Here is a 26,704-nt window from a genome sequence, read left to right on the forward strand (position 1 = left end):
CTGGAACGATCTGGAAATGTATCTCTTAGTTCATTTTTTGCAAAATTAGGTTCGAAGCTGGGGGCTTCAACAGATGATTCCGGGGCCACATTCAGCCTGTGGGCAATGGGTTAAGCATGCATGTGCTACATTTCTATGGCACCTAGACAGGTTTTTTCTTTCTCTGAAAAGTACAGGGAAAAAGGGATCACGATCATTAATTGGACTTTAAAGTAACAGTAGAAATTTGATTAATTTCTTTCTAGTTTTGCTATTTACATTGTTTTCTATACTGCATTCTGTGGAAATGAAAGATTTTTAAATTCTTTAGAGAGAGAGAGAGAGAGAGAGAACTCGAGTTTCTTAAAATATCAATAGATAATACTATAATTTAAATATATAAGGTGTGAATCTCAATGGCACAACATTTTTAAATGCCACGATAATTTGGGAATTCGGTTTTTTCCCTCCTATTTTTCTCCTATTTTTTGTCAATGGTTTTCCTATTTTTCCTACTCTTTTTTCAAATTTTCACTTCTAGGCCTGATACTGTGCAGAATGTACAGTGTACTGTGTGTGTGTGTGTATGTATGTAAGGGTGTTTACTGCATTACACTTCTTTGTACTGCATGGAAAGTAGCAATACCAACAACATTAACACTATCAGTGATAAAAATCATGCGTTGTAAAATATTGATGTTATTAAATAAATTAAAAAGAAAAATCTGGAGATGAGAGTTTAAAATATATTGATGCTGATTTTGAACGAGAAATAAAAAACATTGTAGGGATTTCAAAATCTCTTGAAAATATATCGCGATAGAGAGACTTACTAGTAAAATAATATCCTTATATTAAAATGAGTTTAACATTAGAATAAAGGAATTTTCAAGCAAGATTTGAGAAAAATATTGTAGAGATTTATAGTAGCACAGAATATTTTTATAACGAGGTATATATATATCACTGTAAATAAAAAATGTTTCTAATCAGTATGTGTACAATCTAATATTCCAAGGGCAATTATTTATTGTTACAAATTGGTTAAAATGTTCAAAATTCTCAGATAATTTCATAATGTGCTTAATGTAAATGTGTATTTCTTTTCCAGAAATGAAATTTTCTAGCATAGATGTGTCTAATTTAGAGTGAGTATTATCATTTTTTCATTAATTTATATATGCTGGGTGTCTAATTTTTGCCTAATTCCTTAATCATTAGTTTCAGTGAAAACTTTTAATTACCAACAGACCTGCCAACTTTCCAGATTTCTCACCCTTCCTCCTGCTCTCCGGATCTGTTAAAATTTCTCTGGATTTTGGTAGAACATTAGTTTTTACAGCGATGTCAATAACTGCCGTCGTCGTTAGGGAAAAGACCTATAGAGGACAGTCGTGGCCATTTCCATCGAGCAGCAGTAAAAAAGTCTTGGTGAACGTATTTAAGCAACTGGCAAAGATGTGACTTTGTTTACTTGGCATTTATCGGCAGTTATTTATCAAGAGGATGACCTTGGTTGCTGAAATTCCTGTATAATCATTATTGTATTCCATTAACAGCCATGCAGTTAAGACAAGTTTTTCAAATCAAATTTATTCATTTTAACATACATAGATTTAATATCAGTTTTTTAAAACATATTTATCATTCAGAGGCTGCGATGCCTGTACGGATGATTGAAAATTTACATAATAATTAATGAATAAAGTATATGAAACATATGACATGAACAGGAAAATTTAAAAAAAAAACACATATGAAACACATAATTATTTTGAAGTTTTTTGTTTCCTGCAATTAAATATGTCGTCAGAAAGAAAATATAAAACTCCTTTTAAGAGTTCGTATACTCAAGATTACCCTCAATCACTGATAGCATCCACGAAAAGAAACGCTTATGTTTTATGAACAGTATGTAGATGTGATTTCTCTATTCTGCATGGAAAGACACATTGAGTTATATTCTGCTCAGAGGCAATGCAGGATATGCCTGGGGGAATTGTTCTTAATTGATTAAAAAAAATTGTTTTAAAAATTGTTTATGAATTATTATTTTTTGATCGGGGCGCATGGGGAGGGGGTACCTCCTTGTTGAAAGAATTTCTGGATTCCAAAAGTTGGCATGTCTGTGTACTAAAAATGTTTCAAATAGTGCCACTCATCATTCCATAAGCTATTCAGGTCGGAAAAAAAAAGTGTTTTAAAATTTCGTTTTTTATATGGTTCATGGATCCTATGAGTCATGCAAGTAAAATATTCTGCATACACTGACATGTCACATAAACAAACAAATCTATTCCCTAATGGCCAAAATTGACAGTCAAACCTTGTTAAGAGAAGAACTAGCTGAATACTAATTATTTTTCATGATGGGCATAATAAAATTGTCATTTTGTAAGTAAATATGAAATAAAATTATTACAAAATATTTTTTTTTTACTTTGTCTCATTAGACCTGTGTTTTTCAACATTTCTTATCTCATAGTACACTTGAAGCTATGGTTGATTACAAGTTTGGGCCTATGAAGACACAATTTCAACAAATTCCAATCACTTGTCAGAAGCAACCTAACATACCTTGATGATTGAACCTTTATTTCATTGAGCAGCCATATATATGATGACTGACAACACTTAAAACATTTTTTGTTATTGAAAGTTATCTCTAAGACAAACAGTTTAGGAACTAAGCTATTGGACAACCATTAGAGTAAACATCCTGTGTGCACACACTTTGATTCAATTCAGCTTCTAACTTTGGAATTCATTTTCATATTATTCAGTTGCCAAGATTAATGCCAGATTATTAATTTACAAAATAAAAAATTGGCTCTGTGTGTGAAAGATTAACAAAAAGCTAGAAATTTCCAGTTTTGGATATAGCCGATATTTTTGCTGTCTTTTCTGACTTTTAAGTGGATCCGGCTGTATGAATACTTAAGATTAGGAATTAATAAATACAGTAAAACCTCTCTTTTGCGGACAAAGGTGGGACGAAAAAATTTATCCTTAAAAGAGGGGGATGACCGTTGATCAGGGGTTTGAAAAGCATACTTTATTATATACTGGGAAATTATTATTTGGCTGTAAAAGAGGGGTGAGCACATCTGAGGGGTGTCAGTTAAGAGGGTGTTTTACTGTATATCTTTAAAATTGCTGCTTCTACTCAGAAAATGTAGAAGATTCAATCTTTTTAATCAAAACACTTCCCCCCCCCCCAATGTTATTTTATGCTGGCTTTAATTATGCTTTTCATTTACAGATGTCAAACAAGTTCATCTGGAATGGATAATGTTCCTCAGTCTAAGACTGAAGCAGCTGAAGTGGATTCTTTTATTGATGCTTTGAAATTTTCTGAATGGGATGAAACATTAGCAGATATCGATGGAGGTATTTCAGTCATTACTCAGAAGCCAATAGTTGAAGAAAACATTCCAGAAACTCCAGTGCCAAATGAAACCATGATGCCCTCACCTTCCACCACTCAGGATGTTCCAAGTAAAATACTTTTACATCGACGTAAAATCTTTGTGGATGAAAAGTCAGAAAACCGTAGCCCTTCATCTGAGGTGAACTCAACTGGCAATGACAGTAATGATTTAGTGCTTGTGCCAGACACATTGGACATAACTTGTTTAAAGAAATCCCCGGTTTCATCTTTATTGAGCTTGAAACGTCTGAGGAAGAATAAAGCTATTGATATTAAATCACCTGACAACAAAGAAAACAGTTCAAGCATTAATTCTTCCATCAGAACGGACAAGAATTGCCAGCCTAAGAAGAGAGCCCTTAGTGACTTGTCTGTTAGACAAGCTCATAATAAAAGATTCAATTCGGAAGGTGTTAAGGATATATTGCCAGGTAAAGATGAAGTAATTATAGCTAAAGTGGTTTCTGCTCGAAAAGAAATTTCTCAAAAAGATATGGCCCCCACAAATAAGCCAGAAATTCTTTTTAGGAATGTCACTGGAAATGACATTTCCAGGAAGAATGTGATTTCAGAAGCATCCAAGAAAAGTATCCCGATGAAGAAGGTTACGGAACTTCTCAAAGAGGCAGAAAGTTGGGCTTCGAATTTCGAAGATTTCGACGTAGGAATTACACAAGCACCATCATCTGTTCCAATCATGTCAGGAAACAAGAACATAGTGACAGAGGTAGAGCTGAATGACGATTTTCAGCCTGTGTCTTCAACTCCTAAAGAAGATGAACTTGGCTCCTGGAAGACTTCTTCAAAACGGAACTTACATAGAAAGCCAGTAGTGGTTAAAACGGTTAAAAGTTTGTCCCGTTTTAGAATGACACTTGAAGCTCCAAGTGATAATTGGAAAAAACCAAACTATAAGCAGACAAAGCTGTCAAAAAGCTCATTTATCATGAAGAATATGTCAAAACAGAACAGTGGTGATCCCCAAGACAATTCAGAAAGTGTAGATTCGCAGCATGTTTCTGACCATAAAATGGATGGCTCAAGCTTATGTGGCGCTACACAACTGGCATCGTTAGCCAGTGCTGAAACCACCCATCTTCCAGACGATCTAAGCACTGTTTCAACTTTACAACCTTCGAGTGATATGTTGGTAGCTTCTAATAGCTCTGAAACTGTTTACTTAACTGGAAAACTTTTGTTGAATGCAGATCGTGGAACAGAGAAACCATCCGCTGATGACAATGGAGCTATTCCAACTTATGTACCAGAAGGAGGTAATTAATCATTGACAATTTCAATTATTGTCCGTGGTAATTAGCTCTGAGTTTTTTTTAACAGTGATGTTGGTCAATTCTAAATTATTTCACAAAAAAAAGTGTCAGTTATTTGGAAAATTTGTTTTTGAGATTTCCAACTTCAGTATTAGAGATGCCACTGTACTCTAATTTACCTATTCAAACAATCTGGGTCCTTTTTGAGTGAAAGTGGGTCCCTCTCAAAGAAAAATTTATCTTGAAAAAAATTATGTCCCCCCCCCCCCCATAATTCACTGGTATATCTATGAATTTTCTTCCAGCATGCCCCAGATCTTCGATCACCTGCTTATATTTCTTCATTGAGACAGAGTGGTGAGTCATGTTCTGGGTAGGAGAAGAAGGTATCTGTGAATCAAGTATATTTCATTTCTAAAAACATGTTCTATCCAAAGGTTCATTTACTTTCATAGTCAACTAATAGGAAAAGCTTGCAAAGAAGCTCATTAGCACTGAAAATGTAACATGGAATTCCGCACGTGTAATAAATCTAAAAAAACATACAATTGATCACACTTATAACGTTTCTCCCATTTAGAATGTTTTTCCCACTTAGTACAGCTTATTTTCATGGTCCTAACAATAAGTAATTCTCATTAAGATTTCCCGTTTAAAGTGATTTCCTGCTTACGATGTTTTTATGACACTTTTTTAAAACATACGCAGAATCCACTTTAATTAATAGTTGGAGGCACACATTTATGTATTTACTAATAAATCAATCTACAAATTTCCTTCTTATTGATTTTCATTTCGTTAAAAAAAATCTTAGCACTTTTAATATCTTCTAATCAAATTTAAAGCAAATTAGATTCACTCTCAGACACTAATCTTCTGATTCCCCATTTATACTTTGGTTTTCCTTTTAAAAAATGATTTTATTTTCCCTCCCTGATGGTCCACCACTCTGATCTGTTGCCATTTAACTGCCACATATTTTCACACCTGAATATGGGAGCTATGTCAGATTTGTGTTGGTGAAACTTAACAGTGTTCTTATGGTGTGTTTTGTGTTCAGTAGGTGGTGTTATCTATCGAGTCCCACAACTAGATACTTTCTCAAATGGCGCAAGCACACATTTTGGCACACCCATGTAATGTAGAAGAAGCAGTGTTGTGGGGTGCAGGGTGAATTTGGTGGCCGCCTATAGTCCAGACCCTGGGACACTAGACCTGCCTGTCCCCCATCTTAGTTGTGTGCATCTATCCTCCAAACTGGTAATGCATGCATTAGGAATTTAATGTATACATATTTGTGTCTTAGGTCTGTGTGATAATCGTGGCAACCAGAAGTTTTTTCTGGTAAAGGAATAGTCAACTCAAAATTTGAAAACCTTAGAAAATCAAATTTTTAGCCAATAACCATTGCGCAATCGTCGGTTCCAAACTTGGATTTTCACCGAAAGCAAAATTTGGGGGTTATAAATGGGCCTCTTCCCTTCTACCCTCCCCCCTCCCCCAGATAAAAAAATTAAAAATATTTTTGTAGAGAATTAAAATATTGGAATAAAATAATTTCTTTTATACTATCTGTTAATTTAAAATTGTTTTTGAGTGTTGGAGATCCAAACTTTCTGTGAAGAATTAGATCCTTGTGCCCCTCCAAAAGCTGATTCTGTGTACACACCTGTGATTGTCGCGATGCAAAACGGTGACTACCACATAGCAGCTAGATGACAAAACTGGATATTCAGGGTCGAGTTTTTACAAATTCGGTTTTTTTCCACGATCTCAGGAAACTTTTACAATTTGAACGGACGTTGCAATCCTTTACGATTTCGATAAAAAGTGCATTCGCAATATTATAGGAACAAGATGAATTTACGCTATATCGCCATTATCTTTGAATGCCGGCAGATAGCCGCGAAAGTGTCATTAAAAACTCCAAAATTTGACAATTACATGGCCCACTCATTCAGGGAAGCAACTAGAGAAAGAGAAAGATCCCTCATCGTATTCCTCAACAACCCGCTTGTCATGATACACGGTAAAAGAAAAAAGGTTGGAGGTTTTTTCTTAGAATCAGGAAAAAACTCATCCCGGAGTTTTTTTTCTGAAATTCTAGGTATTTGACGCGTCAGTGGCATCTCTGGTATTATGTGTTCGGATGAAAAAAAAGTTTCATCCAGTAATTTACAGTGAGACAGCCATTGTATTGTCATGTGAGTACAATGATGAACTCTAATTGCAAGGATCCATGTTTGAACCCTCAGGCAGCATAGTGGTGGTCAACTGTTGTTTTCCTGCATTTTTCTAATTATGAGGTGGATACGAGCTTGTTTCTCATTCGAAAAAAAAAAGTCTTTCAGAAGAGAACAGGGAGACTGAACACGATACTTACATTTCATGAAAATTAAGCATTTGCGTTTTCAATACAAAATATCGATGACTGCACCACTAAAACACAAAACCTGCGTAACTCTGACATCCTAACTACGCTAAGGGGCGCACACAATGCATTCCACCAATTGGGTGCCAATAGGCCAAGGTTTTGGAGCTTAAGTAGAAGTTCATTGTGGGGCACCCTGTCAAAAGCTTTAGAGAAATCCAAGAAAATTACATCCGTTTGGACGTTTTTGTTGATACTGCTTGATAAATCATATATGAAAAGAGCTAATTGGGTAGTTACTGATAAAGATGGTCGAAAGCCGTGCTGATTTGAGAAAAGAAGTTTGATGAATCAAGGTGTGAGCAGATTTCCTTGACAATTATGTGCTCAAAAAGCATGCAGCAGGTAGAGGTGATAGCGACGGATCTGAAATTAAGGGGATCCACGAATGCTCCAATTGGTTCAAAATTCTCCAGAGGAATGTTTATTAAGTGCATGTACGATTACATAATAGTGGTGCATAGTAGTAACACTAGTCTGCGTGATATCAGATGATTAAAAACCAATAACAGTTCTTAGCTCACTTTTTTATGCTGATTACAGAACTGTTCTTAGTTTTTTTCTATCATGTACACTTCATTCGCAATCGACCCGAGTTGATTTTGAAGAAGGGCCGTATTCACCGACATGGTTTAAACTGTAGTCACAATTTTTGGATTAGAGATCGACACGGATTGGTTAAATTCAGGTTTTTAACCAATCTATATTGATCTCTTATCCAAAAATTGTGACTACAGTTTAAACCATGTCGGTGAATACGGCCCACACGCAAGTGTGTGTGATGTGTCAATCCTAGTGTTTTCTGTTACATTTGCGGAAATTTTGTAGTGCTTAAGCAAAGAACGTGTATATAACAGACTTTGTGAAGAAAGCCTACTCAGTGCCGTCTTAACGTATGGGCCCACCCGGGCACCTCAGAAAGATGAGTAGTTAAATTTTTCGAGAATTTCTAAGGTAAGGCCTCAGAAAAATCACTTGGCCAGGGGGCCCATGATGTTCTTAAGACGGCCCTGAGCTTACTATGCTTATTTTAAAGTAAAACTAGGTGATCAGGATAAGGCTTGGGCGCCAAAGAAAGTTTGCCGCTATTGTGTTGCAAGGTTAAGGTTATGGACAAAAGGAAAGAAAACGTGCATGCCGTTTGCAATTCTTATGGTGTGGTGGGAGCCTAAAGACCACCTTAATGACTGTTACTTCTGCTTAATGTACAGGGGTGCAATGTAAAAAATAAGAACAAAATTGTGTATCCAAGCATTCCTTCAGCCATTAGGTCAGTTCCAAATGGACAAGAAGTGCCTGCCCCTGTTCCTCCAGCTGCTTTACAAAACGTGGCAGACGATGTTGAATGTGAACATGCTGCAATCTCAGAAAATGATAGTGATGATTTCTATGAGCCTGAAGATGACTTTAATTCACAACGGTTCTCCCAGAGTGAACTTAATGATCTAGTTCGTGCCTAAGGAATCTGCAGAACTACTTGGCTCCCGGCTTAAAAACAAGAATCTTCTGGCACCAGGAACACATTTTTCTTGGTACAGACACAGAGAAAAAGAACTACTTCCTTTATTCTCAAAGAAGATTCATTTGTTTACTGCAATAACATAAACAAGTTGATGCACTTCTATGGCATTGAACATGCCTCCTCCGAGAGTAGTCTCAAAGGAGTGTTACTGTCTAATGGGAATGTATATGGGTCCATTCCTGTGGCCCATTTATTTGAAATGAAAGAGACATTCGAGAACACGAAGGAACTGTTAAGAAATATTCAGTAGGCAATTCCATTCACAAATGGCTCATCTGCGGTAACTTCAAACTTATAGGAATACTATTAGGACAACAAGCTGGGTACACAAAAATGCCTTGCTTTCTATGTGAATGGAGCAGTCGGGCAAAGCAAAAGCATTGGATTGTGAGAGTTTGGCCAGAGTGGAGAAATGTTTGTTCCTGGGACTGAATATATCCTGCACGTACCGCTCGTACACCCCCAAAAAATCTCGCTTATTGTTGGATGTTGAAGAGGGACAGAATCATAGGCGGAGATAGACTAGGAAGTCTGGGGGGGGGCACGATGATGATGTCAATTCATACACAACATATGCATTAGATCTGCCCACTCCCTTTTTGACGCTGCCCCCCCCCCCCAGTTTCTCCGCCCATGGACAGAATTGATGGAGGATCTGCAAGCAAGTCAAAAAGAAGAAAGTTTGTTAAATGGAAAACACTGTTTGCTTTTTGTTTTATTAAAGAATAGTCATGAAATTATTAGGACAGTTCTTTACAGTATTTTTAAAGTGTGTAACCAAATACTTTGTATGAAATGGTGATTGATTTTTTATTACATTAGTTAAAATATTGAAAACATGACTTATTTTTTGTAAAAACCTGACGTGATAGACAAAAATGGAAGTCATTTCTGAAATCATCAGAAATTGATTCAGGAACACTGACTTTCAAGAAATCATCTGATGAAAAGTTTAAAAATGCAGACTAGTGTAATTTAACAATCAAATCCCCCACCAGACAATATGACTACAGCCAAATAAAAAAAAATATTCAAAAATTTAATGGTGGGAAGAAATGAAAATTTTTTTTTCTTTTTTAAACTGGAAAGTTCATTTTAATACAGCATCACATGTAGAAATTGGAACCTATGGGTTTAAGAAACAAGAGCCACTAAGCAACCTTGGGAGGTTACTAAGGTCCTCAGTAATTCATGAACATTCAATGTAATCCCACCCTGCATATGTCCTTGTGGGTTGTATATGCAGACATCTGGACATCCTGAACTTCCCAATGAGAGCTCCTATGGCACCCAAGACAAAATCTTCTCTTGAAACAAGAGAATGGGTGTTCATTGAAAATATGTCTTGCACATGCAAAGCTACTAAACACTTTCTTTTCTTTCAAACCGGTCATGATTCAGGTCTATCACCATTTATGGGTGATTTACTACCCAATGAGTTGTGCTGGAGGTGTAACTGTGTGTGTACTTAAGTCTGAGTGCATATGTAGTGTTGTTTGATTTATTTTTTTAGTGCTGCCATCTACATTTCAGAAGTGAAGTGAGTGATGTGTTGTGATTGAATTTGTGTTGTTTGTAGGTCTGTTGCTCTCTGTGGTGAGACTTTTTAATGGGGAGATCTGCTCGCATTCGCGCCTTGAAGTTGGGAACGACAGAAAATCAACTTCAGCCGACCACCACTATGGCGACTGTGCAGTACTAAACACACTATCAGTCGATATAACAGATTGCAGTACTTTGCACAGACAAAATGAATTACCACAGGTAAAGTAAAAAAAAATTTAAGGAACATTGCTCCCTCAAGCCCGGAGGAGATATTTATAAAATAAGGTCTTGTCTATAATATATACATAATATCACTTGTATTGCTTGAAAAAATGTTTTTTCTTTGGTGAAATGGTTTTTTTTTTTTAACTTTTACTACTGGGGGTGTCAAAAATTTGATTTATAACACAGCCTCCTGGCTGCAACAAAGAACTAACTCAATTATACAGGACATTTTAGCTCAAATGGAGTTAAGCACGCTCTTTACAATAACAATTATACAGGGTGATTTAGCTCAGTGGGATAAAACATGCTCTTTAGAATATCTCTGACCCTCACATGTTAAGCAGCAAACGTCTATTACTCATAATATAATAAAAAAAAATTATATAGTTACGATTTCATAAAGCCACATTATTCCTCATCTGAATGATGCCAAATATGTAGAGATCGTGAAATAATATATATAATGGATTAAATTAAGATTAAGTTGCATTGATGTTGGGTTAAGAGTGCCCGAAACCATCGTAAGGTTAATTTTTTTTGTCCTTTCCCTTTAAACAAAGAGTAACAGCTTCCCATGCTTTGGTGACACTACATAAGGCAGATAAACATGGTAAAAATGTTGAGAACTCAAAATTTGTCCTTATCAAAATTCTCTGTTGATCTACTTTGCTCTGATGCACATATAAAAATATATATAAAATTAATTTTCTGTGTGTCTGTGAGCGTATGTTCTCTTTACCAATCTACTATTTTAAATCTATTGTTGCCAAATTTTTAATATATATATTAAACGGGACCCGACTTGAATGATAGACTATTTTAAAACTTTGTCAGAGCTGGGCAAATACCTGAAATGGGCAAAATGTTGGGCAAGAATGGTTCCTGGGCTTCAATAATCACTTTCAGAATGTTTACTTTGGTTACCTAGCAATGCGTTTCGGATATGTATGTGACGTTACAATGATTTTTTCACTTTAATGTTGCCAGTATTATGTATAATACAGTAAAACCTTTTTAAGTCGTTACCCTAATAAGTTGTCACTCCGGTTAAGTCATCATTTTTCTTCAGGCCCTTCCAGCTCTCATAGACAACAATGTTATTAAACTCTCGTTTACTCGTTACTAATTTCGGTTAACTTGTCACTATGAAAAAGTTTGAGAAAGAGGAACAGACATTTTTCATGGCTCCCATTGAAAAAAGAGCTTGTTAACAGCATTGCCATATGTTTAAAAGTCACCATAAAATCCTATATACCCATATGGAACAGTTTAAGTAACGAAAGTTACGCTGGGAAAGTTCATTTGACGAATAAGGTTTTTGCAACGTTAGGGACTGTTCGAGCTAGATCTCATTTCTACATGGGATCTACTGGAGAAATTGCGAGACACCCAGGCTCTGTCGCAAGAAGCAACGTAAGCACTTCCCCCCCCCCCCCTCCATTTATATCTATGATGATGGGAATGAAGCATGGAATTAACCATTTTAGCATTCAACTATTGAATCTATTTAACAAAGAAAATATTCTCTGGATTGTTATTATCAATTCATCCCCCCCCCCCAAATGTTCTCTAACTGGCAAACTTCAATTGATAGCCAATTCGCATTCAGAATTTCATTGGTAACATGCTAGCTAACTTGATAACAATTTTTGTCTGGAAGAAAAATTAATTTTGTGTATAATTTTTATTATCTTCTATTCATGTTTATTGTGTTAATCGTTTGAATTCTTTCTTTTAAACAGAGACATTAGCTGGAGACATTGAGGTAGTGCTTCACAACGATGAACAGAAAGCAAAGCATTTAGACAGTTTTGACAGGTATGTGGTTTCCAGATTTTTGGTTTCGTACTCCCCCTAGTCATAATAGTGTTCTTTGAAAGTTTCACATGAGTATACTTGAAAAGAAGTAGTTTCATTTACAGAGAGTTCTGTACAATCTTATAGTGTACTGGGTGTGTACATGTCGGAATGTGCTGTAGATAATGTTCTGAACCTAATGTGAAGTTTGTTTCTGAGAATATTTGTTATGTGTTCAAGAAGTGCTGCCATCTGTCTTCCATCACGGAGGTGTAACTGAAAATCAGTTCTACCAGTAGAATTTTTGACAAGTCAAAGTAATTGTACTTGGAAGCACTTACAGATATCAAAATTTGATTGTATTTATTTATGTGAGAATAGAGCAGTGTTTCCCAACCAAGAAGGTTGAGATGATTTGACTTTGCAGACCTCCCATGGTGAGGATCAATGCACTGGATCCCCCTGTAGTGAAGATCAATGTTCTGCAATCTCTTTGTAGCTAATGTAAATTTGCACAATCCTCCCCCCCCCCCCACTATCTTGCAGCACAGCCCCCCTAGACAGTGATCTCTGGCTGGCCCATTGGACAGATTTTTGACCTGCCCTTCTGTATAAAGTATCGTCCAGGGCCCCAGAGCTAAAGTCCTGTCAGCCCCTCCTTTGTAGGTGGGCGACATGCAAAAAATTCAAAACGCACTGTTTTTATAATTTACATATCACAAAAAAATTGAACCAATAAATTACAATTTCGCAGCACTAAACATGTCATTCATGCAATGGCAGTAACTGAAAACGATTTGGCTGACCCCAAAGACCGCAGGTTGAAAAACACTGCCGTAAAGTATGGAATGCTCATTGTGGCAAACAATGTTTTAGTTTTTGTTATTCAACAATTCCTTTTTGATGGGCTTTTTTTTTTTTTAATAAATTAAACGATCCTCACTATCTTATTTTGCAGTAAGTAAGTTGGAAATGGCTTGATTTTTAATTATCATTGTATAGAATAAAACACCACAAATTTTCATTTTCTACATTTTGCTTACTTTTTAAGAAATGCATCTACATGGTAGTTTTGTACTTTGTTTTTATGATAAAAGTCAAAATAGAAATTATATATTTTATCCAGAACTATTAATAAAATATCAATAACATTTGACATGACACAAATGCTTGTGATTTGCAGTGACAAAAATTATAGAAATTTGTGTCATTTATTTTAACCATTTTCTTGAATGTCAATGGACATTCTAAGTTTACCTAAATCAGATTTTTTCCTCTTATGATGACTTTCACAAATGACCTAATGTGAGGGATTCTATTTTTCACTTTGTTCCTGGGTACTCGGTTGATGTAGGAAATCCAGTAGAATCCGGACTATCCATCCTAATGTGATGCAAGGGCAGGCCAGATAATAGAAAAACCGAATTGGCTGGAATATTGTAAATGTTCACTTCCGACACCCCCAACCATACACTCAAAAACACCATTTTAATACCAAAAACCACCCCTATTCATATTTTGTGAATTCTTGCAGGGTTCCCAGTACCCTGGAAAGTCAGGAAAAATGTTAAATATTTGTAGAGTCGAAAATCTGAAGGGGAAAAAATGAATAGGGGATGAATTCCCATCCCAGTGGTTGGTCTTCACGTTTTCCCCTATAGAAGATTATCTCTTTCAGATCTTCTGGGAGAGAATAAGAAAGCCTTATCAACAATCTTTACCTGCATTTTCCTCTGGATCCCCTACTGCCAACAGTTTGGTATGAGCAAAATGTCTTATCAGTTGAAGGGTGAGATTTTACACACACATATATTTTAAACTTCTCACCTTGATATCGCCACAGAATTAATCAGACTTTTTTGTCAGTTTTTCCTCTGACCCCGCTCTCTCTCAGTACTCCTTTTCCGATTCATTATTCAATACTAGTCCTGTCTTTTTCTTTAAAGCAGGCCTGAACCTTTTAAACAATCTGAAACCCCGTTCCACTGACCCCAATGGGATCCCAAATCATATTCTTAAATTCTGCACTGATGAAATTTCTAATTATGTTCAACATCTCATTAAACTCATCAACCTTGCCATCTGACTGGAAAATTAAGATTATCCCTATTCATATATAAATCAGGATCTCTCAAATCCCCTTAATTTCAGACCCGTTGCTATCACCTCTACCTGCTGCATGCTTTTTGAGCACATAATTGTCAAGGAAATCTGATTTATCAAGCAGTATCAACAAAAACGTCCCAACGTATGTAGTTTTCTTGGATTTCTCTAAAGCTTTTGACAGGGTGCCCCACAATGAACTTCTACTTGAGCTCCAAAAACTTGGCCTATGTGTTAAATTGCTTAAATGGGTGGAAGCCTTCCTTACCAACCACAGTAAGTTTGTCTCCTTCAAGGGCCAGAACTCCCCATTTCTCCAAGTTGAGTCTGGCACCCTCCAGGGTTCGGTCCTGTCACCTTTATTGTTCTTGATTTATATTAACGATCTCCCAATTTCCATCAATTGTCATATTTGACTCTTTGCAGATGCTTGCGTCATCTACCACACAGTATACAAAGAATCTGACCAAGCATTTCTCCAAAATAACCGCAACATTGTCTCTGACTGGTGATCGTTCTGGCAACTACCCCTTAACTCTTCAAAAACAGTTTTTATGAGAATTACTTGCAAAAGATTTCCCCTTGTTTCTTCTTACACTATCAATAACTCCTTGATCACAGAAGTTTCTAATTATAAATATCTGGATGTAATTATTTCTGCCGACCTCCGTTGGAATCTCCATGTTGATTACCTCTTTCATAAGTGTCTCCAAAAACTCTGTTTTTCTTTGTCGCAACCTCAAAAACTCCACCTGTCACCTCAGACATCTGCTTCCAAACCTACATCCTTCCTGTACTCTCATATGTCTGTGAAATCCGGGACCCTCATACTCTCTCCAATATAGACAAATTAGAATCTTTTCAAAATAAATCCACCCATTTCATTCTTAACTGTTGGTCATCCTCTGCCTCCGTCACTGAACTCGATATGCAACTGCTTTTTACCCGTAGATATGTCTCTTGACTACCTTTCCTTTTTAACATTCTCCACTGCCATTTTCATATTGACACCTCGAATTTTCTAATTCCAGCTTCATACTTTTCAAAAAGAATTAACCATTCACAAAAATCGAAACCCATCTTTGCACCTACAGATTGTTTCAAATTTAGTTTCTTTCCTCGTACAATAACCGACTGGAACAACCTCCCGCCAAACATTATTGATTGTACAACAGTATCCGATTTTCTTTGCAACATCAATCGTCTCTGTCTAACTTCACCTCCGCATTCCCTTGTATAGGCCTCATTCTGGAAACCAATGTTGGTCAAGGTCACTGAACCTGCTTTTTCAGTAAATGGATGAAGGGGTCCCTCTTTTCCATTGTTGAAACGAAGCCAATAACAGCTCTAATTTCTTTTCTATATCTTCTGAGAAAATGGTTTATCCTCTTGCTTTTTTTTGCTGCCTCTGTATAGGGGGGCCATTAAAATATTATGTCAAGGGGGGGGGTCTACCTGTGGGTTGTATGGAAGGCAGCTGGATGGGATGAAACAACTTGTCAATGGTATATATTTTTTGTTTATAGAATTTGCGTCCTTGCTACACACAGTTCATAGAAATTACAAGACACCACATACAAGTAAAATTGAAAGAGAATTATCACAAAAATTAGAAATTTTGCCTGGTTTTGATTTATACAAAAATTGCCACGTTTTCAAGACAAATAGTCAAGACATATTTGTCTTGAAAACGTGGCAATTTTTGTATAAATGAAAGATAATTGTTTTCTCTGAATTTTTTTTAGCAGGAGATGGGTTGAAAATATGTAATGTTTGGAAAGAGCTATAGACATTTTTGTCAATGTGAAGTTTGTATAGGACAAAAAGTCTCTTCTGGGTAAGCCTGCTATTTTTGTTGGCTTAGCAGTAAAAAGATCCCCCATTAAGTGCGAGATGAGTTTTTTGACTAGCCCCAGAGTCATTTCTAAAAATATTTCAAAGCTCCAAACATTTTGCTCCATTTTTGTTTGGAGCTCTTTTTAAGATCTCATGTGAAAACGTATTTCAAGATTGAAACCTGATAAGTTGGAGGCTGCAACTTCCACAAAAGAAACTTCCTGAAATTGATCTGGATTGGGAAGGTGCCCCGATTTTAATTTTCCTGAATAATCAGTCAACATGTTTTATTTAAATCTCACACCCTCAAAATGCTCTTTCACATCTCCGGGTAAGAACCACTTATTCTAAGTTTTGTGACTCTGATGCTACCCAATAGCATTAGATCGTGTTGTGTATTTTTAAGTCGTGCAGAGGCATAAACAATGTTTACAAAGCTCTGCAAAGAGCTAGAAATAAAAATGCTTCATTTATCGAAAACTATGACATTGGGATTGAACAGTAAAATGTAAAAAAATCCTTTTAAAAAAGATTGACACTGCAGTAAAACCATCTAGTTCACCTGGACTTATTTACATTGGACCCTGTAATTTACACATTTTGCACTGTGATTTTGGATGTGGTCGCAAAGGAACGTCATTCTTTAAAAAAACTTGCATGTCTTCATAATTTGTTGTGCATCAAGGAAGAGAGTTTATGCACTGGACTTTGGAAGACTCCTAGAAAAAAGAAGGTAACATATTGCAAGGGAAGAGACAAAAGAATTATCTGTGGTTGCTAGTACACTGTTTTGGCCAAAAATTGTTTTTGTTGCCAAGTCATTCCTGTCATTTTGCTTTAGCTTGTGTCAATCTTATAGGATATTAAAATAGTGCTGGGAAAAAATAAATTATTTTTGAATTAAAGAAAAATATTTTTGAGGAATTTTTTTAATGTTATGCTATGATTATGTTATCTAAGGGGGTAGGCTACCCCATCCCCCCAAAGCAGAATGTACCAAAATCTGTGACGTACGTCTCAGAACAATTACCGCTATTGCAGAAGAATTTTGAGACAAAGTGCAAAAAACACTATTACCTGAATAGGGATTTTTACCGCAGAATATTTCCAGTTAGCTGAGGGCTCATCGCAGAACAGTGCTAAATATTCTGCTTTGGGGCCCCATCCTACTTCTGATTTTTTAAGTGGGAACCCTGCGTATGCGTTTTTGGTCACGGAAATGATCGAGCAGATTTTGCTGGGAACCCTGTCTTAGTATGGGTCAGTACTTTATATATATTGTAAATGTTTATTATGTACTGTACGTTTAAAAAACTTATTGTTGGAAAAAAGAAGTCCAAGAATATAAATATTGTTACGAAAATTATGTAAATAGTTCTTATTTATCATATATTCATTTATTATGTCATTTTTTGCCTGTGAATAGTCATTATCTTACGTAAAAATGAAAATTAACGCATTCCTTTTTAAATCTCACCAAATTGGCAACAAACTTGGCTAAGGGAGAGATAGATGGCTTTTTCTCAGCTCGAGATATCAAGGAAAGTTATTTTCCAGATATTATGCTGAGGTGAACTCGAAAGTGGGAAAAAAAAAATATATATATTTTTTTCAGAGTGCTTAATATCCGGAAAATAACTGTTTCCTTGAAACTTGGTTAAGTTTGTCAACAGTTCCGATGATTTGACAATGTCACGGCGCCAGAGACATTTATGGGATCTCGTGAGAATGGTGGAGAATTTTCTCTATCTTTTCTTTTGCCTGTATAAAAACATCACCAAAGCAAACCGAGTTCTTGATTACAGTATTTCAGTCTATTGACATTCCGTTTCATACAGGTTTCACTGAAATGTTTGTTAGGTACCGTATGTTTTAAAATATTACAAAAAAAAAATCCAAGAATATAAATATTGTTACAAAAATTATGTAAATATTTATCATTTATTACATCATTTTTCGCCTGTATATAGCCATTATCTTATGTGAAAATGAAAATTAATGCATTCCTCAGTAAATATTGCCAAATTGGCAACAAACTTAGCAAAATTTGGCAACAGCTCCAATGATTCAGTGATGTCATGTCGCCAAAGAACTAGGCCAGATAGTCTAGATTCTATTGTATTTCATAACTAAGGTTGTACTTGACGAGAATGTTGGTGGGGTGGGGCGGGGGGGGGGTGTTACAATACACTGTTATTGAAAGAACTGCATTGATATTGGTAGTCCTACAACAAGAATTTGTTTTTTGATGTTTGAGAATAAAAAATGATCTCTTGTTTCAAATCTTAAATGTAACATAATATGAGTGTGCATGTTTAATATCATTAAACTGATAAATCCTATGAATGGTGTCTCTAGGTACATTCTAGTTTACCTTCACTTGCATTCCCTTAGTTGCCCATGTGAAATTTGAAAATTATTACAAATAAACTTCTTTTATGTATTTGCCACCATCATGAAATTGAATCTCTTTATTTCTCTGTCTTTTGTAGATTACCTGTGCCTGAAGAACCTAATTACAAGTATAAAGAGGACTGTGTCAGGGGCAAAGTCAAAAGAAAGCAATTGGTTGGTTTTGAATGTAAAGAATGTGAGAAGGTATCTTCACTAATAAATTTCATATCTTGATGATTTTAAATGTTATTTTTCTTGTTATGATTTTAAATGTTAGAATTATTTTCTGTGAAGTTATTATAAAAGAATTATCTGTGAAAATTACTGTTCCTCTCCTAGGATTTGTCAAACCTTAAACTATACTACATAAATGCGATAGGGCCACATACACTCACAACACGGTTTCCTTCCACCTAAAACTGATTCCTTAGAGATTCTGCAGAGGAATGTGTATAAGGTGCATGCAAGGGCGACGGGGCGCACTAGCCTCAGTGACAGAGCCAACTGATCTAATGCATATCTATGAATTAATGTCGTGACACAGCCACATCATTAGATTAATTTTCGTGCCAATCATCATCATCAAAAGTTTGCTCCATTTCACAAAGTTAAGGCTTAAGAAAGCATGCATAAAAGACCTTAGATTTTAATGTTTTTAGTGTAAGCTACTCGTGCGTGCCTTTAGGGCAAGACTTTGTATCAAACTGAGGGTCGTAGACATTCTAAGAGATTTTTTTCATCAGCATGTCTAAGATAGAAATCAGCTGATCGCATCACATAGAGCATATATTTTTAACGTGTGGCCCCATGAAGCCAAACCCTAATATCAGAGCCATATATGAAAAATTGTGAAGGTTCCAACTAATGACAAATTGGCAATTCTGAATTCTCTATAATTAAAAACCAGACCAAGAGTAGTGAGTTATTTCCCCAGTAAAATGGTGATTCTTAGTGTTTATAATCAGATTTATAACTCAGATTATAAATCTGATTATATCTTTATAAATCAGATTTTGGGCAGTGCTTGGAATCAATTTTCCATAGAAATCTATGGTAAATCCTGTTTCGGCTAATGAATGTGATTCCAGAACAAATTATTTTTACCAGAAATCACAGTAATGTTTAATATGAACAAAAGAGCTATAGTTTTTCTTTTCTTGAGTTCAACTGAATTTTACTATGCCTCTCTTTAATCCTTCAAATCATCAAAAATATCTACTAGATGTTAATTGTGGTACGTTCCCTCTATTCATTTGTAAAAAAGTGGAAAGTGAGAAATAATTTTGAAAATCAGAATGTTATGCAAAATAATAGCGTGGAGTTGAAATGTTATTTTAAAAAGTGTTATATTTCTGTTATAGTACTACTCAGAGTTGGGATTGAGTGAAGAAGAGATGAAAGAGAGGATGCAGTTCTGTTCTAGACACCGAGCAAAATATATTCCTCCACAAACTCCGGAACACTTCTGGGAATTGGACTTTCCAAACACAGAAGAATGTAAAGCTAGAGGTAAGGAAATACAGTCAACGGCGCTTATTAGAATTTTAGATAATGTTATCATTCTGACATTTTTTGTTATAACTTTCGTAAAGTAAGAAACTGACCAATATATCATAACATCAAAAACAATTTTTTTTTTGTAGTTATCAGGACTTTGGTGTATGTTATCAATGTTTTTTCATTATACGTTTTTTTTCCCCCTTGCATATTTTATAACTGAAGTTGAACCAGGATCATCCCCCCCTCCCCATAAGTTTATTATGACCTCACGACCACTAACAAGAGGTACTGTAATAATTGAAAACAAAATGAAACAGCATTCCTTTTAGTTTGGATGATAAGTGCATGTATTAATACCATGGAGGTATTATCTAGTGGAGATGGCAACGCAGCAAAGATCAAATGATTCTGGTTTGCCTTTTCCTGGCATTTATCATGTTTTCCATTTCACAAACATTACAAGTGCCTGATGCTTTTCTATGAGAATTTTCTGAACTTCAGAGGCCTCTCTTAAATTTTGAGTTGATTTAAAATGCCAAATAATGTTGCAGATAGTTACACTATATTACCAAGATCTCTCACTTGAAATTTTTTAGTATCTAATGTAATTTAGCGGGAGTAAAAATGATTTCCTCCAAGCACCATGTATGTATGTATATGCACATAAGAATGGATAACAGTGTGGTTTCTTCTCCATTTGTGTATTTCATGCTTTGGAATCATGTACTAAATTACAGATAGGACCGTATACACAGCATCATGTGGCTCCCTGCAAAGTGATGTTCTGAGGTCCGGACCTGACTTTTATATGGAGCCCCGGGAAAAGTAAAATTTTTGGAACCCCTGCAATTAAGGTCTAATGTTTCATTAGTCAATGAATAAATCATGGTTCGTACGGTCCTTGAAAACCTTGAAAAGTCCTTGAAAAAAAAAAGTTCATTTTCAAGGCCTTGAAAGTCCTTGAAAATAAATAAGAGTCCTTGAAAATAAATAAGAGTCCTTGAAAAAGAATTTTTTTTTAAGAATTCTGTGAGAGTCCTTGAAAAATTTGTTTTTTCCGAAATAGTTTTCGCCACTTTTTTTTTTTTACTTCGTAAGTGACGTCCTTAAAAAAGTGCAAAGCACAGGGAAAAAGCCTTAGTAGCCAATAACCCTGGATAATTGGATTTGAAGCACGTTTTTCCCCATTATTATAAAGCCTAGTTTTCGTAGGAGCAGGTTTTTTGTGCCGCGTGCAAAGTGAATCGCCCAGCGTGACACGCCGTCCACTCACCAATAATAAGAAAACCTAGATCCTAGAGAGCGCAACAAGCCTCACACGGCAGTGTTTTACGTCGGGCGTGATTGGCCGACTGTTTCTGGAGGAGTCAAATGCGTTGTGTGCCACTCGTTTTACCGATCTTCTCTTCATTTTTGTTTTCTTTCACTTCCCTTCATCGAGCTCGATGCTTCCCTTCAAACCGGAGCATGCAGATGACAGAGTAGCTGATAGCAGGGCCGTGAGCTGATGCGCCACGGTAGGAATACACAAACGCGTAGTGTGATTATGTAAAACGTTTCTGTCGACGCGAAATGATACAGTTCGGTTCATGCGGCGCCAAAAACCTATGTTGGAATGTTTTTTCCCTTTTTATTCTCTGTGCACGTGGAACCGCTCGGCCCGACGCAATATGTAAATCGCTGACGGCATGCTCTCACCCTCACGGGAGCTCGGCTTTGTACTGTAGGCTGGTTTTTTTCCGCGTCTATGTCGGGATTGTTTTTTTTCTCCCTGAGATTGCCGGTTGTTATTTGTCGGCCGTTTTATTTATTTATTTCTTTTATGATCGTAAATGATCTTGTTTTTTTTCCTTGCAACTTTTATGGAATAAAAGCTAGAGTTCAAAATGAACTTCCGATCGTTGTTTTTTTTCTTCAGCTCAGTCGGCACACTCTGACCCCCCCCCCCCCCCCCAACAACCAACCAATACCTATTTCTAGAGTAGAAGTCCTTCTGTTCTAGAAGGTATTGCAACAACCCACTTCTAGGAAAACCCGGCTTTATGGTAGCATGTATCCTGTGATCGTATGTAGACGTATTTGGAGTCGTTGGAAGTCATGAAACTTTTGTACAAGGTATTTTTTCTGGAGGACTTGAAAAATCAATATCTTAATAAAAAAAAGTGTCATAATTTTTGCCGAAATAATTTCAGCCTTTCGGTCCGTAAGTGAGCGAAGCTTCCTCTGATTACTGTCAACTATAGGCGGAGATTGACTTGGAAGTCTGGGGGGTGGGGGGACACGATGTCAATTCATATATGCATATATACATTAGATCAGTCAACTTCACATCCCCCCCCCCCGTATCTCCGCCCATGCTGTCTAAGGTTGTATAAGGTTCTTTAAAGAAAGAAAACAAAAAATGAGTAACAAGTGTGTGTACTTTTAATTACTTGTGTGGCTGAAAAATCCCTTCTATCAAGATTGGTTGCTGAGTGTGCCAGACAAAAATGTCGCCAAATGCAAGCTGTACTTCAATGGGTGAATCGGCGCTGAAATCCATTGAGCTTATATTACTGGAGGGAGTATGACGCAGGGCCATAACTAGGATTTTTGTATTGTCTTGCCGCCCCCACCAATTCGGAATTCGATAATTTTATAACGGTGTTCACCTAAAAATTGCCACCCCCCCCCCCCTCCCGCGTTCTAGTACCGGCGCTGGTATGACGTCAGTGGTCTACATAATTACTTGGAAGATCACGTGACGCGTTGAATGTCGGCGCATCTCCGTTATTTTCTAATGGCATCCATAGTTGTTTAAAGGAGTTTAAAACAATAAATGAAAGAAATAATTTCAGTATCGATGATATGATTCCAAAATTAATGAAAGAGATAGTTCCAGAATTAATGAAAGAGATAGTTCCAGAATTAATGAAAGAAAGAATTAAAATTAATGAAAGAATTACAGAATTAATGAAATATAATTCCAAAATTAATGAAAGAATTACAGAATTAATGAAATATAATTCCAAAATTAATGAAATATAATTCCAGAATTAATGAAATAATTTTAGAATCAATAAAAGAATTCAGCATTAGCGAAAGAAACAAATCCAGAATTGATGAAAGCAATTATTCCAAAAGTTATGAAAAATTATTCCAGAATTGTTGAAAGAAATAATTCCAGAATTGATGAAAAAATTCCAGAATTAATGAAAGAAATTATTCCAGCATTAATGAAATAAATAAATTTAGAATTAATGAAAGAAATAATTTAATCTTTTTTTATCTTTAGAAGAGTTCTTTTTTTTAGTCTTTAAAAAGAAATTAATTGCAATATTTAGAGACTAAACTACGTTTCAATAAGGAAATTGACAGGCACGAACTGTGTTATTCAATGTGTCATATGTTTTGTATGATATATATGTGTATGTGGCCTCCTTTATTCATTACAGATGATGTGAAATAAAGTAGGTAGAAATGTAATCTCTGAAAGTTTTAATCAAAATTAAATATGCGCCTATTCATGTGAAAAATATGCGTTTGTAAAAAAAGTCCTTGAATTTTTAAGTTTTACCTTGAAAAGTGCTTGAATAGTCCTTGAATTTTTTTTCGTTGGAAGAGTACGAACCATGTAAATGCTGTTCACATTTTGGGGCCCAAAAAATCATGGGGCCCATGAGGGTGGGGACTGCAGCCCTGGGGCCCATGATGATTCTGGTTTATTATTTTTTATGCTATGAGAGGCTATACTATTAAGAGGGGCCCCGTGAAAAGTCTGGTCTATGGGGCTCTGCTTCAAGATGTGGGAGGCCATGGGGGGCCCCCACACCTAAGTGGTGGAAGTACCACCAAGCCCTTACCAATTTACATACTTTTGAAAATCACAGTACTAGATCTTGTTAGCTGGAGGTGCTATATCAGGGCCGTCTTATTAACAGCATCTTGGGGGCCCACTTCATGCAAAGTGATTTTTCTGGAGACCCACCTGGCTGGAACTATCTTCATTCAAATTTATCATATTACTTGCACTCGAAAAATGCAACCAAGTCTCATTATTATATGAGGCTGCCTTTGCACTTGAGGCCCTGAGCTATGCTTGAGTAGTCCCATACTTTAACATGGCCCTCACCATGGCTCCCAATATCTGCATCGGTGGCCCTCAGGCCAAATTTTTCACAAGCCTCTCTGTAGTACATTTATAGCATGAAAAAATGATAATCGTTATGGGTCCCTAGGCTGGAGCCCTTCAGCTCTGCCCTTGTGGGAGGACATGACCCTCATTCCTATACATTTGAGGCTGTAGGGGGTCATTCAAGTATTACGTCAGCATTGGGGGGGGGTCAGGATTTGCTGACTTTTGATGACAAGGGGGGGAGGGGGGTTTGAAGGTTGCTTACGTGATCAACCACCCCTTTTTGAAGATATGAAATATTCTAAGCTGCTGCTGACGGGGGGGGGGGGGTCAAAAATGACTGGAAATCTGCTTACGTAATACTTGAATGGCCCCTAGGCAGGGCCAAAACTAAACTTCCCGTTTAACCTCTTATTTAACATTACAAGAGGTTATTCCAAAATTATCCTTTGCCCAGACTAACCAAGCATCTAGTTGCGGCCCCGGCCATAAGTATCGTCCTGGCAGGTCTGTTTGTAAAAGAAAGCTCTAACTACACGCGTAGTCCTTATATGGGGAGGCCAATATTGCCACAACCCTGGGGGGGGGGGGATGTGATGAATCTATAATTGTTTTAATGTTTTTTCATTATTATGAGTTAAATGATTACCATTGATTCATCCTAATTATCATCATCATTATGAATAATTCATTAGTTTTATAAATCAGTGAGTTATTCATAAATGACGAAAATTCATTTTTGCTGAAAGAAATAAAATATAAAAGAAATAAAAAAAAATATACAATATAAAAAATATAAGCAAAAATAAAAAAAAAAATCCAGAATAATTAAAAAAATTTCAATTAATTTTGGGCCTTTGTTTGACTGGGTCCCTGGTGGCCCATGGAATTAAGCTGTTGTGAATCTGGATTCGAAATTGCCTGTGGGCTTTGTGGAAAGTTTTTCCTTTTCCTGAAATGTTTGATAGGTTAAAGACCCCCCCCCCCTTCAAAATATTTCAAACTATTAAATCTTTGTTTTTTTTTAAAGTATAAATTTCAATACTGTTTTTCAAACATTAGATTTCTGCTTAATGTCATTTGTATGCTAAACTATGATGATGGTTTTTTTCAAAAGCAAGATCTTTAGAACTTGATATTGTCTACAACTTAAAATTAGAACTGTATAACTGTTTTTTAAAAATTATATACACCCTTGATATATAACAATAAAAAAGAGAGAAAAAATATAGTTGAAGAGGAGTTATCGTTTTATCAAGAAGCAACATTATCACGTCCCATCAAATTTATGCTGCTGTTCACATCTTTTATAAATTGGCACCACCAAAAAATGTGCTATTGAGTATTTAATTGGCGCCAAAAATTTAATTTGATTATTTGATGAACGAAATTCAGTTAGATAATCCTATAAGGAAGTTTATCGTAATACACTTTGGTGTATCACAGTAGCGATATAAAAAGTAACGATAGCAAAAATGTCATCAACACTTTCGGTGATCAGGTGGTACCAACTATCGATATTGTTAGACAATATCAATAGTTGATGTGATGTCCTCATAAAGATATGTGACGAGTTTTTAAAAAAAAATTCAATGTTTTTTGAGCTAAGTATTTCAAAAAGTATTGTAACTGTTTCAAAATCTCCTAAAAAAACATCGTTATAAAGGGATTTTCGTAGTAAAGGATATCGTTGTATCAAGAGGACATTAACATCAGACTACAGGCGATTCCAAAAAAGAAACATTTATTTTGTGAATTGCAGGCTATGTAGCAGAGACACAAATGGTCAAGCTGAAATCACGAAGGAGACGACCATTGGGCAGTGAAAACGGTGAATCATAAGACTCAAAATGTGTAATTTGATGTTCAGTTTTGAGAGACTAAAGCATTGAACTGCATTGATATAATTTTTGAAACTTACTCTTTGAGAAAAGGAGTTTTGTAAATTTATGTGTCAAATTTTTTTAGACTGTTTTTGTTTTTCTGTTTTTCTCTTCATCTAAGAGATGATAATTTTTACGATAGAATATATTTATAGTGCATTTGATATTGTTAAAAATATTATGTATTTAAGGTGATGAAAATACTGTAAAAATGAAAATTAAATACAAAAAAAAAACACTGCTGTAAGAACTTGACATACAGTATGTTATGCATTTATTTATACCAACAGTTTTATCCATTTTGGGATTAAAAATCGTCAGTTTTTTTGTACATATATGTTGTATACTCACATATACATTCATGTATTGAAACATTTGTTCTGAAATTTTTGATATTTCAGTTTACAAATCGTTCGTTCTAATAAAATTTATTTTCTATATTTGCACCTTTTGTGTATAATTTTGTTTGCAGGGCTCGGCACGGGTCACTTTTTTCCCTAAAAGTCACTTTTTTAGAAGCTGGTCACTTTTATTACCTATTTTCGGGCCCAGGTCACTTTTTCCACTTTTTTTAGCAAGAAAACCTAAGTCTCGCGCTCTTTTCCGCTGTCAGTGTTTTTCTTTTCTTCAAGGAGGAACTTTACCGGTTCAAGGTCGCTAATTTTCTCCCTCCC

General features: G+C 35.8%; 1 protein-coding gene across 2 annotated transcripts in view; it reads left to right on the top strand.

Moving 5' to 3' along the window:
- LOC149075699 (uncharacterized) overlaps positions 1–26,465 on the top strand; it is a 42,603-nt gene extending 16,138 nt beyond the window's left edge. For both annotated transcript variants that reach the window (XM_089243189.1, XM_089243188.1), the window contains exons 5-10: positions 1,091–1,127; positions 3,242–4,683; positions 12,146–12,221; positions 18,632–18,737; positions 19,895–20,042; positions 25,910–26,465. In XM_089243189.1, coding sequence (XP_089099315.1) covers positions 1,091–1,127; positions 3,242–4,683; positions 12,146–12,221; positions 18,632–18,737; positions 19,895–20,042; positions 25,910–25,989 — 1,889 coding nt within the window. In that variant the 3' untranslated portion in view covers positions 25,990–26,465. The remainder of the gene's footprint in view (positions 1–1,090; positions 1,128–3,241; positions 4,684–12,145; positions 12,222–18,631; positions 18,738–19,894; positions 20,043–25,909) is intronic.
- Positions 26,466–26,704: the final 239 nt, after the last annotated feature.

This window comes from Pholcus phalangioides, unplaced genomic scaffold (assembly GCF_987345545.1).
Source record: "Pholcus phalangioides strain wild (caught in Gottingen) unplaced genomic scaffold, Ppha-v1.0 ptg000015l_1, whole genome shotgun sequence".
NCBI classification, from domain to species: Eukaryota; Metazoa; Arthropoda; class Arachnida; order Araneae; family Pholcidae; genus Pholcus; species Pholcus phalangioides.